The 14,515-nt window shown below is 36.8% G+C and overlaps 1 protein-coding gene across 1 annotated transcript in view; it reads left to right on the top strand.

The window, feature by feature from the left end:
• Positions 1 to 14,515, top strand: part of LOC139314338 (fer-1-like protein 4) — a 64,191-nt gene that overhangs the window by 26,506 nt on the left and 23,170 nt on the right. Inside the window, exons 22-30 of the mRNA XM_070939930.1 lie at positions 501 to 653; positions 1,348 to 1,531; positions 3,471 to 3,595; positions 6,102 to 6,236; positions 7,976 to 8,149; positions 9,373 to 9,489; positions 12,086 to 12,247; positions 13,060 to 13,228; positions 13,837 to 14,006. Coding sequence (XP_070796031.1) covers positions 501 to 653; positions 1,348 to 1,531; positions 3,471 to 3,595; positions 6,102 to 6,236; positions 7,976 to 8,149; positions 9,373 to 9,489; positions 12,086 to 12,247; positions 13,060 to 13,228; positions 13,837 to 14,006 — 1,389 coding nt within the window. The remainder of the gene's footprint in view (positions 1 to 500; positions 654 to 1,347; positions 1,532 to 3,470; positions 3,596 to 6,101; positions 6,237 to 7,975; positions 8,150 to 9,372; positions 9,490 to 12,085; positions 12,248 to 13,059; positions 13,229 to 13,836; positions 14,007 to 14,515) is intronic.

Raw genomic sequence — 14,515 nt, 5'->3', positions numbered from 1 at the left:
AGGGTATAAACACAGCTCAGCAGTCAGTTTTGTATTTATAGCTTTAGCATTCAAGAAACAGAAGTAGATATGAAGTTCTGTTACTTGTAAAGGAGAGGGGTAATTTCCTTGAATGTGCTAGAATTTTCACATTTATGTTTAGAAAGGTGGAATTCAAATCCTCCTTATGGGAGTCCTGAAAACATTCTGAAGAATCTTGGTGCAGTTTTACACATCACTAGGCATCTGGGTGGCCTGATCAGGGTTTGAAATTACTGCAAGCATAGCTCCCAGTACTTTCTAGAAACCTTTTGTTCTCACATTAGTACCTACTACAATTCAATGAATCCTACAACTTTTCCTTTCCATTATCTCTTTTTCTACAAAAACATATTTAAAGTGTTTAGGAGTCTTTACTGTCTCTGTGAATATACAAAGAATAGCTTCCACAATAAACTTTCTTGCTAATTTCAGCAAATGAAAAACTTTTGTTTTGTACTGTATTTTGTCATCTTCTTCAGCCTCAGTGTACTATCCCTGATGTTCTGATCTGGATGTTTAGCAACAACAAGCGTATTGCCTATTCAAGGATCCCTGCGCAGAATATCCTATATGCAGTGGTAGAAGAAGAAAAAGGCAAGGACTGTGCAAAGATCCAAACTGTCTTTCTAAAGGTAGACATTATTCATTTCATCATTAGCTGATGAACTAATCGTTATTCATCATTAAAGCTAGTTAGTTAAAAAGAGCGGAATTAATAATCAAATCAAATCAAATATCTTTATTACGGTCTTTAAGCAGCCTTTCCAGTAGAAATAGTTTAATTCAAGAATTTATTATCGGGGGGGGGCACAACGACAAGAAGACAATAAAGTAAAATAACATCTCAACTACCTTTGTATAATTGTATGACTTGATAAAGATATTTGACCACCTGATTTGTTAGTGTAGGGTTAGCATCCCTTAAAACAGTGGGTCTCAACCTTCCTAATGCTGCGACCCTTTAATACAGTTCCTCATGTTGTGGTGACCCCCAACCATAAAATTATTCCTAAAACCATTGAAAATATGTGTTTTCCGATGGTCTTAGGCGACCCCTGTGAAAGGGTCGTTTGACCCCCAAAGGGGTCCCGACCCACAGGTTGAGAACCACTGCCTTAAAAAGTAATAAATGTAACATTTATAACTTTCAAAGTTAGAGATAATTGGGGAGATCAGAGCACAGCTTAGCCCATCATAAAAAGTGCACCTAATAAAAACATGAGTAATTAAAGCTTAGGGTGGTGAATGTAATTTAAAGAAAGAGCAGGATAAATAGTTAATCTTAATCAAGCAAGATCAAGGTAGTAATATTGTTTGGGCTTAAAGGTTCCAGGGTCACGCACTGAAGAGATCTTTGCGAAACTGGAAATCTATATGTGGCTTGGGATAACAAAGTACGTGAAGAACAGTACTGCAGAACTTCCAGAAGAATTCAAACCCATATATGACAAGACACAGAAACTTGCAAGCATTCCAAAATATTTCCCACCCATCCAACTCAACAGAGATGGTGAGTTTATTGCTTGGGGAACCCTGGAAGTAGAATAGAAATAGAATTTAGATGACTTTTTTCCAAGTACAAATAATCAGAGACATTATTGATTTGTTCATCATTTTAGCCATAATGGCAATATTTGGTTTTGGCTTGGTCTATTGCGTGCTAGTATCATGTGAATTAGGTGAATTAGGCTATTATAACCTGCTCAACGAAACACGGTCTAAGGAATCCAGGGTTAATATTAAGTTTTACAGCTGCCTGTGGACATCTTCGCTAAATGTATAATTTTGGCTCTTAGAGCAGTATTCCCCAAATGTGCTCTCTGCTGTGTTTCTACAGTCACTTTTGTAAGAATTATTTTTCTGAAAACTTTCTCAACAGGAAGTTCATTCTATTGCAATGGAAGCTGTTGAATGATTCAATTACACCTAATACAGAATCATGTTCCAATTAGCAGGTGGCACTGCCTAGTTGACCTGGGTTAATCTAAAAAAGCTAAGCAGGATTCTATGTGGTTAGTATTTGGATAGAATACCAAAGAATAGCTGTAAACTAGAATAGAAAAGCTAAAATACATTCTGTGAGAATACACAGATTATTTCTATATAGTGAATAAGTACATATAGATAGTTTTCATTTAGTGACCATAATTGAGACAGGTGACTTGGTCACTAAGTGAAGTGGTCGCTAAGTGAAACCAGAACTGTGCTTATCTTTTTTCAGCTCTCCTTTGCTGTACAGATTTGCAAAGGTAAATATGAGGATTGGCCATAAAAAAATTTTTTTTATCAATGTTGTAACTGCAATCACCAAGAAAGGCAGTGACTACCTGTTTAGTTCCCAACTATATGGACATGTCTATGAAATCATCAGAGGTCAAGCCCAACTTGAAAGAGATTTAAACAAATAACTGATTGGAAAGGGCCATTTAGAGATATCCTCTGAAGCTGACAGGTCCGATTATATATAGATATAATCCTGGTTTAGTGTTCACAATTGGGACCAGCAACTGAGTTGTAAAACAAAGCAATTGCTAAATAAAAAAACAACAGCTTTGTATACGATTTTACTTAAGCTTTTGTTTGTTCTACAGATCTGCAAAGGTCTTAAATGTGAGGCTTATGTAAAGTCATAAAGTTACTTTTTCATCACCATCATAACTGCAAACAGTCCCTAAATGAAGCAGTTACTAATTGAGGACTAGTATTGGGATTGGTAGAGATTGTCCTACTTAAATTCTTGTCAAAGACAAGTTTGAATTTCTTACAAGGTAGAAACAGAAGTGAAGGAGTTAAAAAAAGAGTAGTATATTATCCAGATATATGACTGGGATTTCTCTGTGGATACTCAATGGATACTATTAGCCTCATAAGAGATTTCATTTTTTAAATTGCTTATTTAGCAAAACTGTTCAGTACTTCCTCTTCAGTGTACTGGCATGATTAATGCATAATATGAACTTAGTATTTAACTTGCAGCTATAAAATATGAAAAAAGAGAATGTAAACAAAAGAAATGAAAATATTTAAAAAATAAGGTAGATATATTTTTCCCTCATATGAAAGATATGAGTAGCTAATTTATGTTGCACTGAATATATGCCATAAAATATTTGTTATGTTGCAAAGTATGATTACATGCTTTACTGCACTAAAAGCAAGCACAAAATCAAATGAGCCAGTTTGTCATGTTTTTGTTCACTGACAAGGCTGCTGTCTAACAATCTATAAAGTCTGGGTGCATTTTAAATGAATGAGCATTTGGGGACAATTTTTGTATCGTAGCTATTATAGTTATTCCTATTTAAAATGCAAAAGATCATTTTATTTCCACCTTGGTATAAACTACTTAGAGAAGTACCTATAATTCTCAAGGCAGCCATAATTGAAATCTGTGGATATCACATATAGCCTATTACTGTGGAAAATCTCTTTTTCTCTCTGTCTTTTAGACTTCAGTTACTTTCAGCTTCGAGCCCATTTGTATCAGGCAAGGGGAATTCTTCCTGCTGATGAAAATGGCCTTTCAGATCCATTTGCAAGAGTGGTGTTTTCAACACAGTGCCAATCTACAATGGTAAGAATATTTGCAGACATAGTGAATAATGCTACAGGTACAGTAAATACTGAAATGGCAACATTTCTCCTATTTCCCTCCTGACCCCCAAGAATGTCTGTACTGATCCTGCTCCTATCTGCTGGCCAAATATTTAAATCCTGTTTTGCAACTTCATCACAGTAACTCCCTGGTTTCTGACATTCTTTTACTTATGCCATTAATTGCAGCAGCATCCATGGGGATGAGGCAGAGTTGTCCAAAAATGTCAAGATGGCAGCCATGACCATGTGATTGAAGCCCCACTCCTTTTTTACGTGATCTCTTGATTTTTTAAATTCTTCTACAGGTATCCCTACACCAAAACTAAATGAATTTCTGCTCTTTCTACTTATTAATTCATCATCCTTAGTCTTCAGTTTATCAAATTGCTGTTATACTCCTCCTCCCATTTTTTTCCTTCTGGAGGTAGGCTGAGAAATAATGACTGGTCCTCAATCACCCAGTGACTCCTATGGCCATGAACAATTTTGAATAGAGCCTGCCTGGTCTTGGTTGAACACTTGAACCTTTACATCATATTTATTTCTTTGTTACATTTATTATACCTTGCCCTTCCTTCAGATGCTCAAGAGGGTTTACACAGTGCTCCCTTTTATTTTTCTCCCAAGAAGAGCACTGTGAGATAAGTTGGGCTGAGTAAGACTGAGAGTAGAAACCTGGGGTTTTCAGTCCTAATCCCACACTGTCACCACTACATCTCATATAATTCATTAATATATTTGCATTCTATTTCCATGGTTCATGCCATACCATACCTCTGTTAGAAGAGTCTCAAATGATTGAATGAGTTCACACTGGAGAAAATTATCCATAAGATATCTTTCCAGTTGTATGTATGTTTCTTTTACCTTCTTAAAATGTGATACTAACTTGAGTAGAGTTTAAATTGGAAGAATTTAGGGAAAGACTGGGAAGGAATGGGAGAGAAGAGCATTTTACACAAGAAGACGCCACACAGCCTAGATGTGAGAAGTGTGGGAAGGAAATGTTTCAGAGAGACTTATCTTAAATAATTCACTGTAAATCTGTCTGGGAATTTAGATGCAGTTTTCAAGATTATCTTTTTACTATTTACTCTTTACTAGCATCATACATGTTTTTGAAATCTATGTGATTCTTGCTGGTTTAGTTTGGCAGCTATTGCAGGGCTTAACTCTACTTAATATTTCCTCTCCAAGCTATTTCAAATTTTACCTTCCGTTACTCCTTGCTCACTTCAAACTTTTTTTTTACTAAAGGAAAGGGAGAGAGGCAGATGTTATTTTTTTCCTTCAGGCAGAAGTAAATCAATTGGGAATGAACATTAGTGGGAAAAAAATAGAGAGCGAAGAAAAGGCTATGTTCTTCTTTGTCACTGCTTAAACCTAGGACAGTGATGGCTAACCTTTTTGCCATCACGTGCCAAAAGCGGGGGGAGCGTGGGGGGTCGCACATGTGTGTGACCACACCCATAATTCTATGTGCTCCACCCCTGCGCATGTGTGTGTGGCCCCCCCCGTGTTTCCCCCATTTTTGGCACATGATGGCACGGTGGGCTCGATAGGCCTGTTTTTTGCTCCCCAGGCTCCAGAGCCTTTCTAGGGGCCTGGGGAGGGTGAAAATGGCCTTCCCCCCCCCGGAGGCCCTCCAGAGGCCGGAAATGGCCTGTTTGCCGACTTCCAATGGGCCCAGAAGACCCGAAAATCAGCTGGCTGGCACGTGCATGTGCACCGGAGCTGAGCTTCTATTCCATTCTCATAGAATTTCAGCTATTAGGCTCTGCAGATTTTTTAAATGTAGGCCAGAGGCCTTAGTGATTTTGCAATTTTCGATTTGAAATAGTCTAGTCTTTCTTTCATTCCTTCTTTCTTTACATTTAATAAATTAAAGGCATGGATGGAAGGCAGGGGATTGAATCAATGCATTCTTTGCACTCTCCTATTGGCTTAGATCTGAGGAAGCAATAAGATGCTCTTAGTGGTTCAAGTTTGACAGCTATGAAGACAATCACTGATGACCTTCAACTCTTTGAGGGTTTAGAGAGCAGAAATATCACTACTATAGTGTATATGTTCCCTCATAAATGCTTCAGATTGCTTCCAATTCTAAAAAAAAATGCTGGAGATAAGACATACTATATGTAATTTCATATTTTATTATATCTAGATTAGTTTTAAATAGTTATGGGGAGTGTCAGTATCATTGGCTGCAATATCTAAAGTTGGCAGGCTGTTGTCTTCCTTTATTTTCCTCTGGAGTATGGTCCATCAACAGATTATCTCTGCTCTTTCAAATAAGATACCATGATGCTTTTCACACAAACAGAAACTGTATGAAAAGCTATTTATTTGTTATTGTTCCAGCCTGAACTTATCAGAGTACCAGAATAGAGTGTATGTCTGGGCAATTGTGCCATAGGGTGAAAAACAGCACTCATCATCTCCATTCTTTCATTGTCAATAACTTCCAATATTTGTTCATTCAGGTATTGGAAGAAACACTCAGCCCAATGTGGAATGAATTACTTCTGTATGATCAGCTTGTAATTGATGGAAAGAAAGAGGACTTGAAGACAGAGACTCCAATAGCTATTGTCAATATTTTTGACTACAATAAATTTGTAAGAGCACTTTTTCTTTCTAAACCTTTAAATATGCTTTTTATTGCTAAAAGGAGATTCCAAAGCAGGGAACATTTTTAAAAAGTTTACAATTAATTAAAGCAATATTTCAATTGAAAAAACATGATTAAAGAACATTAGAGAGCAATATTGAATTGAATCATAAAGCCTAACACCACCAGTTTAATGAAGTACCTGGATGAACAGACTTGTCTTAAACTCATGCCAAGAGTTTAGATAGAAGATTCGTTGGCAATCATGTCTGAAAACTTCAAAACCTGAGAAGTTGTGTTGGGAATATTTTTTCTTGAGCCACCTCATAGTGACCCACTGGTAGGTATGGTATCCTTAAGATTTTGATCTTGATCCTCAAGATCAAAATCCTTTTGATTTTGAATATTGTCATTTCAGATGACTTACATTGATTGAAGAAAACTACATCACTAAGAGAATCTGTATACATGTCATTTGCATCAATCTAGGGTTTGCCCTTCATCCTGCATACTCATGGTGTACTTTAGACATTTTTGGCAGATAAGCCAGATAATTTCTGGCTCAGCTGTGATGTAGGAGGAAATGCTATAAATGTTTTGCAGCATTAACTGGAGCTGGAAGGGATGCAATTTCTCAGTGCAGGAACTCTCCCATTGTTCTCATTCACATATTTTTGGCTTTTACCCCTCTCTATGGAAGTGAAGATGCCTTAAAGCTTTACCTCCCTTCACTCGCTTTTAAAACCGAGCAGCTTTCTCTGATCCCTTTTGAAATCAATGCTCCAAGCTTTTTAGAAAGCATTGCCTTTTACCCACATTGCAAAACTAAATAGGGGCAACAATAAGAACAGTAATGGACTACTATCTAGGTAAAATAAAAAATAAAGGACTCCCTGCAGATTTTACTCCACTAGTTGTTGGCCAACTGTAGAGGGGCAGTGCTCATCTCCATTTCAAGACCATTGAGCCAGTGCTGTCCGAAGACATTTCCGCAATCATGTGGCCAGCATGGCTTCATGGAGTGCAGTTACTTTCCCACCAAAGTAGTACCTATTTATTTACTCGCATTTCCATGCTTTCAAACTACTAGGTTGGCAGGAGCTGGGGCAAAGATGGGAGCTCACCCAGTTATGTGGCACTTGGGTCTCGAACCTGGGCTGCCGGCTTTCCAGACAACAAGCCTAGTGTCTTAACTGCTGAGCCACTGCGCTGCCCCTGGACTGCTATCTAGTCACTCATCAAGATTACGTTGCAAAAATGATTTGGAATTAGTGCTCCAGACTTCATATAAGCACTACACCTCTCTGCGATTGTTTAAATGAGCAGAACATCTTGCTGGGTTCCTATAAAAGCACGAAAAGAAGTTGCAAGTGCTGTAAGAGTTGCTTTTAGAATGGAATCCTTAAAGCAAGAACAACTTTTGCTAGGGGGTTTTCAGCTACAAGAATATTCTACATCTGTATTTCTCAATTTCAACAACTATAAGATGTGCAAACTTCAATTCCCAGGCTGGCTAGGGAATTCTGATAGTTGAAATCCACATGTCTTAAAATTGTTGAAATTGAAAAACACAGTTCTTCCTGAAATTTATAAGCAAAGGCGTTTAGAAGTAAGGAATCTGATACTATTATGGATAGAATACTGTTGTCTGAGTAAAATGCCCTTGCATGTTTTGGTAGTAAGCTTTAGCAATCCCAAAATAATGTGCATGTATAATATTGATTTGATGTTTGTTTTTTTCTATAGGGTCCACCACAGTTTCTTGGTCGAGCCTTTGTTACCCCACAGGTGAAGCTGGTGGATGAGCCTTACAGCAAACCTTCTCTCCAATTTTTTGATATTTATAAAGGCCATAAATCAGCTGGGGAATTAATTGCTGTATTTGAACTGATTGAACTGGATTATAGTGGTTACTTAGAGGTAAGTGTTTGCATTGCCATTACCTGATTTGTAGATATTGATTTCCTCAACCTCAATTATCAAGCTTTGGATGTAGTGTAATGAACAAAATCCATTCATTTTGTGCATTTTAAAAATCCAATTAGCCATTTAATATACATTTTGGTTTAGTGGACACCATTCCTACTCATTAGTCCATTATAGGGGTGAAATCTACTTACCTTCCCTACTGGTTTGGAAGCGCACACGCGGACGTCACATGCGCACACAAACCCTCTACGCATGCACAGACCCTTCTGTGCATGTACAGAGGGTAAAAAACCCAGGAGTAACGACAACCGAGCAGGTGGGCGGAGCCTCACGCTGCCATCGCTACCGGTTCTCTGAACTACCCGCCGCCATTGCTACCGGTGTGGCCGAACCAATCCAAACCGGTAGCATTTCACTCTGGTCCATTAAATCTGGAGTTTGCTAAACATGGACACATAAATAGGTTGAAAATATCCCTGCTAGACACTAGATGCATATTCAGTAATGTACAGTATATTTCTAGCATGACATTGAGCATAACAAGTAGACCTACATCTATCATTTTTTTTTTAATAGGATAGCTTTTCATTTTGTAGCAGGATGTTGTAGTGCTGCGGTCAAGGTCTTTTATGGGAGGCTGTGATTAAGATTTAAAAGCTAGATCAAAATCTTCAATCTGTAAAATAACTCAAATAGTGAGTGAATGCAAGTTAGCATGCAGTAACTTGCATTTATTTTTCTTTCTTAGACACAACCAGTGTGCCATTAGGAAATATTTCTGGGTAAGAAATTATCACTTCCAGAAATATAATGTGATAGTTCCATTTTGGAAAGATAACAGCTGATTTTGATAGCAATTATCATATAAATATCATGCTTCAATTACTGCATTTCTTACTAATAAAATACATATGAGATTTTTTTTATACCAATAGTTTCATCATTCCTCTCTTTGTTTAAATTAGCAAACAAATCAAGGAATCTTTAGGTAATCATAGTTCTCTGTGACATAAGAACTATGAAACTTTATTATTTCTGAAAATGCTATAGCTTATTAACTTGAAAAACTGTCATTAATTTAAAAAACCCTCTCATTTATTTGATAGCTCATATAAAGTAAGGAGGCTGTAGGATTGGGCTTGCTTAAATCTTTTGGCAATAATCTTATTTATACATTTTTTTTAAAATTGCTTTGAACTTTATTTATTTTCTAGCCATCAGTTCCTAATGATGTAAACCCCAAAGAGCCAGAGTATTTGGGGGATCCCCGTGCTGGACGATTCATTATTCCTGAAGGAATCCGCCCAATCCTTAAAGAATTTCGCATAGAGGTAAAAATATTGTCTAAAAGATATTCCATGAAAATAATTATTGAATGTAATTTAAATTGATTAGCCAGATAGGGGAATGAAAAATGAAATTATTTGTAAGTATTAACAAATACCTTTCGCAGTTATCCATGTGCTCTATGCCGTACGCTAAATAAATAAATAGCTTTATTTATTTAGCGTATTTCAGCACACTTTTTCTGTGTGCTGAAATAATAACAAATGAATTGTATGGGTACTACCAAGCCTTATGTTGCAGCTAAATCTGTGTATGCAGAAATTAGATTAAGAAACTATGAAGCTATAAATTAATATGCCTATTCTACAATTTTTGCTTTTTTAAAGTTTTTCATAGAGTTTTGAGAATTATGAAGTGATTCTCTGGAGAGAAGTGGCCTAGACTGAGGTATTTCGCTGAAATTGCAGAATTAATATACAACCCATGACACATTGGGTCATTCCTTTTTTCCAAATATAATATAGGTTTGTGCCATTTCCCCTTCCCTCCTCCTCCTCCTCCTCTTCCTCCCACAACTGTCTGCCGTTTGCTAGAGAGAAAGGGAGCAAAAGGAGTGAGTAAAACATTCTAGCATGTGCCCAAGAGCCCTCCCTCTAGGGAGGAAGAGGGCTCACCCATCAACTGCTAGGCCCCTCAGCCAGTCCTACCTTGCCAGCAGGCATTGGAGTCACTCCCTCATTCTTCTCTCATTAACTGCCACCATTAAGATATTTCAAATTTCCCCCGACGAGGATAGCCAGAATGTTCAAGAATAAATCAGAGAAATGTTGGAAGTGTCATCAGACTCCAGGATCATATTACCATATGTGGTGGACATGCGTGGAAGCTAAGAGATTTTGGACTAAGATACACACGTGGTTGGAAAAAATGATAAAGAGACATATTGACTTTAAGCCAGAGATATTTTTATTAGGGATCTTACCAGAGACATATAATAGAGAATTGCAATATTTAATTGTGAATGTTTTAACAGCGGCTAGAATTGTATTTGCCAAAAACTGGAAAGGAGAGAAGATACCTATTGATGAAGAAATTATTAAGAAAATGATGGACTGTGCTGAAATGAGTAAATTGACATTTGAAATAAGAGAACAGGAAAATAAACAATATTATTTGATATGAGATTTGTTTTATCAATGGCTAGATAATAAAACATGGAGATGAAATATGAAATATGAAGTGGAAGTTAAAATAAAGATAAAGATAAGATAAAGAGCCTTGGTAGTACAGTGGTCTAAGGCACCCTGTTATTAAGCTGGTTATTAAGACCAGCTGCCTGCAATTACTGCAGGTTCAAATCTCGCCAAGGCTCAAGGTTGACTCAGCCTTCCATCCTTTCTAAGGTAGGTAAATTGAGGACCCAGTTGTGGGGGCAATAAGCTGACTTTGTATAAATATACAAAAGGATGAAGGCTATTGCTTAACGCATTGTAAGCCGCCCTGAGTCTCCGGAGAAGGGCGGCATATAAATCAAATTTATATATATATATATATATATATATATATATATATATATATATATATATATATATATATATATATATATATACGTAGCCTTGGCTACGTAGGGAAAACCTGGCTAGAAGAAAAACACACATAAACCCTACGAAGAAGTAAGAAAATTGATATATATATATATGTATATATCAATTTTCTTACTTGTATATATATGTATATGTATATGTATATATATATGTATATATATATATGTGTGTGTGTGTGTATGTATATATATATGTATGTATGTATGTATGTATGTATGTATGTATGTATGTATATATGTGAATTCTTTTTTCTTCTATGAAAAATAAGCTTTGGTCATATATTTCATTTCATTTCATTGATACTTTGAAGATGGGATTGAGCACAAAAGGATGTTAACCGATCGATACACTGTCTGTAATTGTTTGGAATGACTATGGTTTTATGTTTTGCTTTTATTTTAAAATAAAAAATTGTTTTCCTAAAAAAAAATATATATTTCAAATTTCAGCCTTGTTTCCAAAGTAGCCCATGGCTGCTTTGGGCCTTACCTTTACCCAGTTGGGTACGGGGCCCAGAGGGAGGCAGGAAAAAGGATGGTGGCAAGGCCCTTCCCATGTTGCCTTGCACCACACAACATATGAGTTTCTGGGACGTGTATTGGAAGGTGGTGGCATGACATGGCCACAAGTTTGCCACATTTCAATCCCTCAGGAGTCATGGATCACAGATTTTGTGTGCATTCTGTAAATTATTTTATTTGAAATATATTGATTTAAAAACTGTTGCTCTATGATGCACAGTTTTGCTGAATTGAAAATTACAAAGTATCAAACAGACCCAAGAGTTTTAATAATATATATTGCATATAGTATATGTAAATTTATGAACTTTACATTATTCTAAATCAAAATCTTCAATATGAAGATTAACCCACATTAATTTAAACTGAGTATAGTATCAGCAGAGAATAGTTTGCTAATCTCTCGCACAATTCAATGTGACACAATTCACTGGGATTTGAGACTGAAGATCCTTTAGAGAAGGAGAATGCTTGGCCTCATTCTGATCTAAGACATTTATTTGTCTCTTTCTTAGATCTTGTTTTGGGGCCTGAGAGATCTGAAACGTGTGAACCTATTTGAGGTTGACCATCCGCAGGTGATAATTGAATGTGCTGGAAAGAAAGTGGAATCAGAAGTGATCACAACTTACAAAGAGAACCCCAATTTCAATGAACTTGTTAAATTTGTTAATGTGGTAAGTGATAACTGGGAGGTAGATCCCAAAAGTTAAGATAATTGTAATAGAACTAATCAAGCTGGAGTTGTACAAATATGATTTAGGAAATGTTTTGTTGAGTGTCAGGGCAGTGATCAGGTACCCGGGTAATTGATTCTCTTGGTTCCAGAAACAATGAACATACAAACAAATAAAGGGATTTTAAGTCTCTTCATTAGCTCAAGCAAACAGATTTAAAAAGCATACATACTAAGCGAAATGATACCCAAATCTCTTGCAAGCTGCTATGGTCATAGACTCTAAGACCTGATCTTGACGTGATAATACATGATTCTGGAATGGGAATCGAAAGTATAAAACTTTCACAGTGAGAAAAGCTTTGAAGCTACAAAATTGCCCCTTCTCCTTTATTCAGTAATATAAGTAAAAAAGTGAGCAGGTTAGCTCAGAATGAGCTCTAAACTTCTAGGCTTTTCTCAAAAAAAAAGGAAAAAACAAAATATGTCACTAAACTCCTCAAAATAACAATAGTCTTTCACGTTGCCATTACAGGAAGGACCGTTATCTTTTATAGCAGTCACATGCATATCTTTTTGTTAAATATTGTTTTCTTCCTTTTATAAACATTGGGAATCCTATATAGCTGAGTTTCAGTGGAAATGTCTGATGGCAATCTGCCTATTGAATTACTGGATATCTGATCAAGAAAAGAAATGTGTACTTCTGCTATTGAAACAGTGGAAATTCAGTGAAACATCATAATAATCTACTTATCTTAGAAATACTATGGATTGTTCTGAAATTCATTTGCTTGACTTTTTTTTAAATAGGAACTTCCAGAACAGGTGTACTTACATCCACCTCTCAGTGTCTTTGTGGTGGAGAAGAGAGCCTTTGGACGCTCTGTCCTCGTGGGAACTCACATAGTTTCTCATATTATGAAATTTGCTCCTAAAGAAGTAGATGAGATGGAAGAGGAAACAGATAACCCCCCCAAGAGTGAGCTTTTAGAGTTTTTTATTTTTTATTTATTTTATTTTATTTATTTGTCGAGTACGTATTAGATAATATATATAAGTATAAGCATGAATTGAATATATAAAATGAATACAATTAAAGGGAACATTAGGACAGGGATGGTAGGCACGCTGGTGCTCTTATGCACGCCCCTTACAGACCTCTTAGGAATGGGGTGAGGTCTACAGTAGCCAGTCTAAGGTTAAAATTTTGGGGGGTTTTGGGAAACCACAGAGTCAGGTAGTGCATTCTAGGCATTGACCACTCTGTTGCTGACATTATTTATTTAGGACATTATCCAATGAAATGAAATAGAGTGTAATGTGGGGGTGTCAAACTTGTGGCCCATGGGTCACGCGCTGGCCATGCCCACTCCCATTTTAGTGAAGGGCGGAAAAGTCACGATGTGTCACGTGACGATAATGTGACAACCTGAGTTTGACACTCCTGGTATAATCATTGGGATAGAAGAGTACAGCATCTGCTTTGTAAACTATCTTTGTCATATAAAGGAATGTCCTGATGGGTCACACTTAGAATGTATTTGCATGTATTTGCATTAAACATGTGGTTAATATATTTTATTTCAGAAAGGAAAGCATCAGATAAACCAAATATCTCCCGAAAAGTGATGAACTTTGGTGCAACTGCTGGACAGACAGTAATAAATATTGGTGCAGCTGCTGGGCAGACAGTAATAAATATTGGTGCAGCTGCTGGAGACCTAGGAAGCAAAGCTAATCCCCTCAAGCTTGTCAAGGTGAGTGCAGCAACGTTTCAGGTTTACTTTAACAAGAGATTCTGTAATATTGGTTGTATAATACATACATGGATGTTTTGGAAAAAACATTGACATGATGGCACCAATTAAACGGCAAAGAAGGAAATATAAATGAGAAATGCATGAAAACAAAGGAACCTAAAATATTTTAAGACCCACTTTGAGGCACTGTTTAAGGCATCAGTCTAGAAATCAGGAAACTATGAGTTCTAATTCTGCCTTAGGCGTGAATTCAGCTGGGTGAGTTCCAAAATATTTCTGAGTAACAGTGATCAGGAACCTCCCCACTGCCAGATCCAGGAACAAGTGCAAGTAGCACACAAACAAAGTTGTGCAAAGGACCTCCAGATTATACGGTGAATCCAAGTGAGGCAGTGCAACCCCATCCAGATTCAAGGATGAATTTATCTCCCTAGGGCCCCAAATTCACAGCTAATTGTTCTTGGAATGGTGAAGCTGAAATCTGTTCTTTCCTCTCAGATCCCCAA

Source organism: Pituophis catenifer, unplaced genomic scaffold, assembly GCF_029215685.1.
Source record: "Pituophis catenifer annectens isolate HBS135680 unplaced genomic scaffold, rPitCat1.0.hap2 SCAF_3, whole genome shotgun sequence".
In the NCBI taxonomy this organism is placed as follows: domain Eukaryota; kingdom Metazoa; phylum Chordata; class Lepidosauria; order Squamata; family Colubridae; genus Pituophis; species Pituophis catenifer.
The sequence above is the reverse complement of the archived record's forward strand: the minus strand, read 5'-3'. Positions and strand labels throughout refer to the sequence as shown.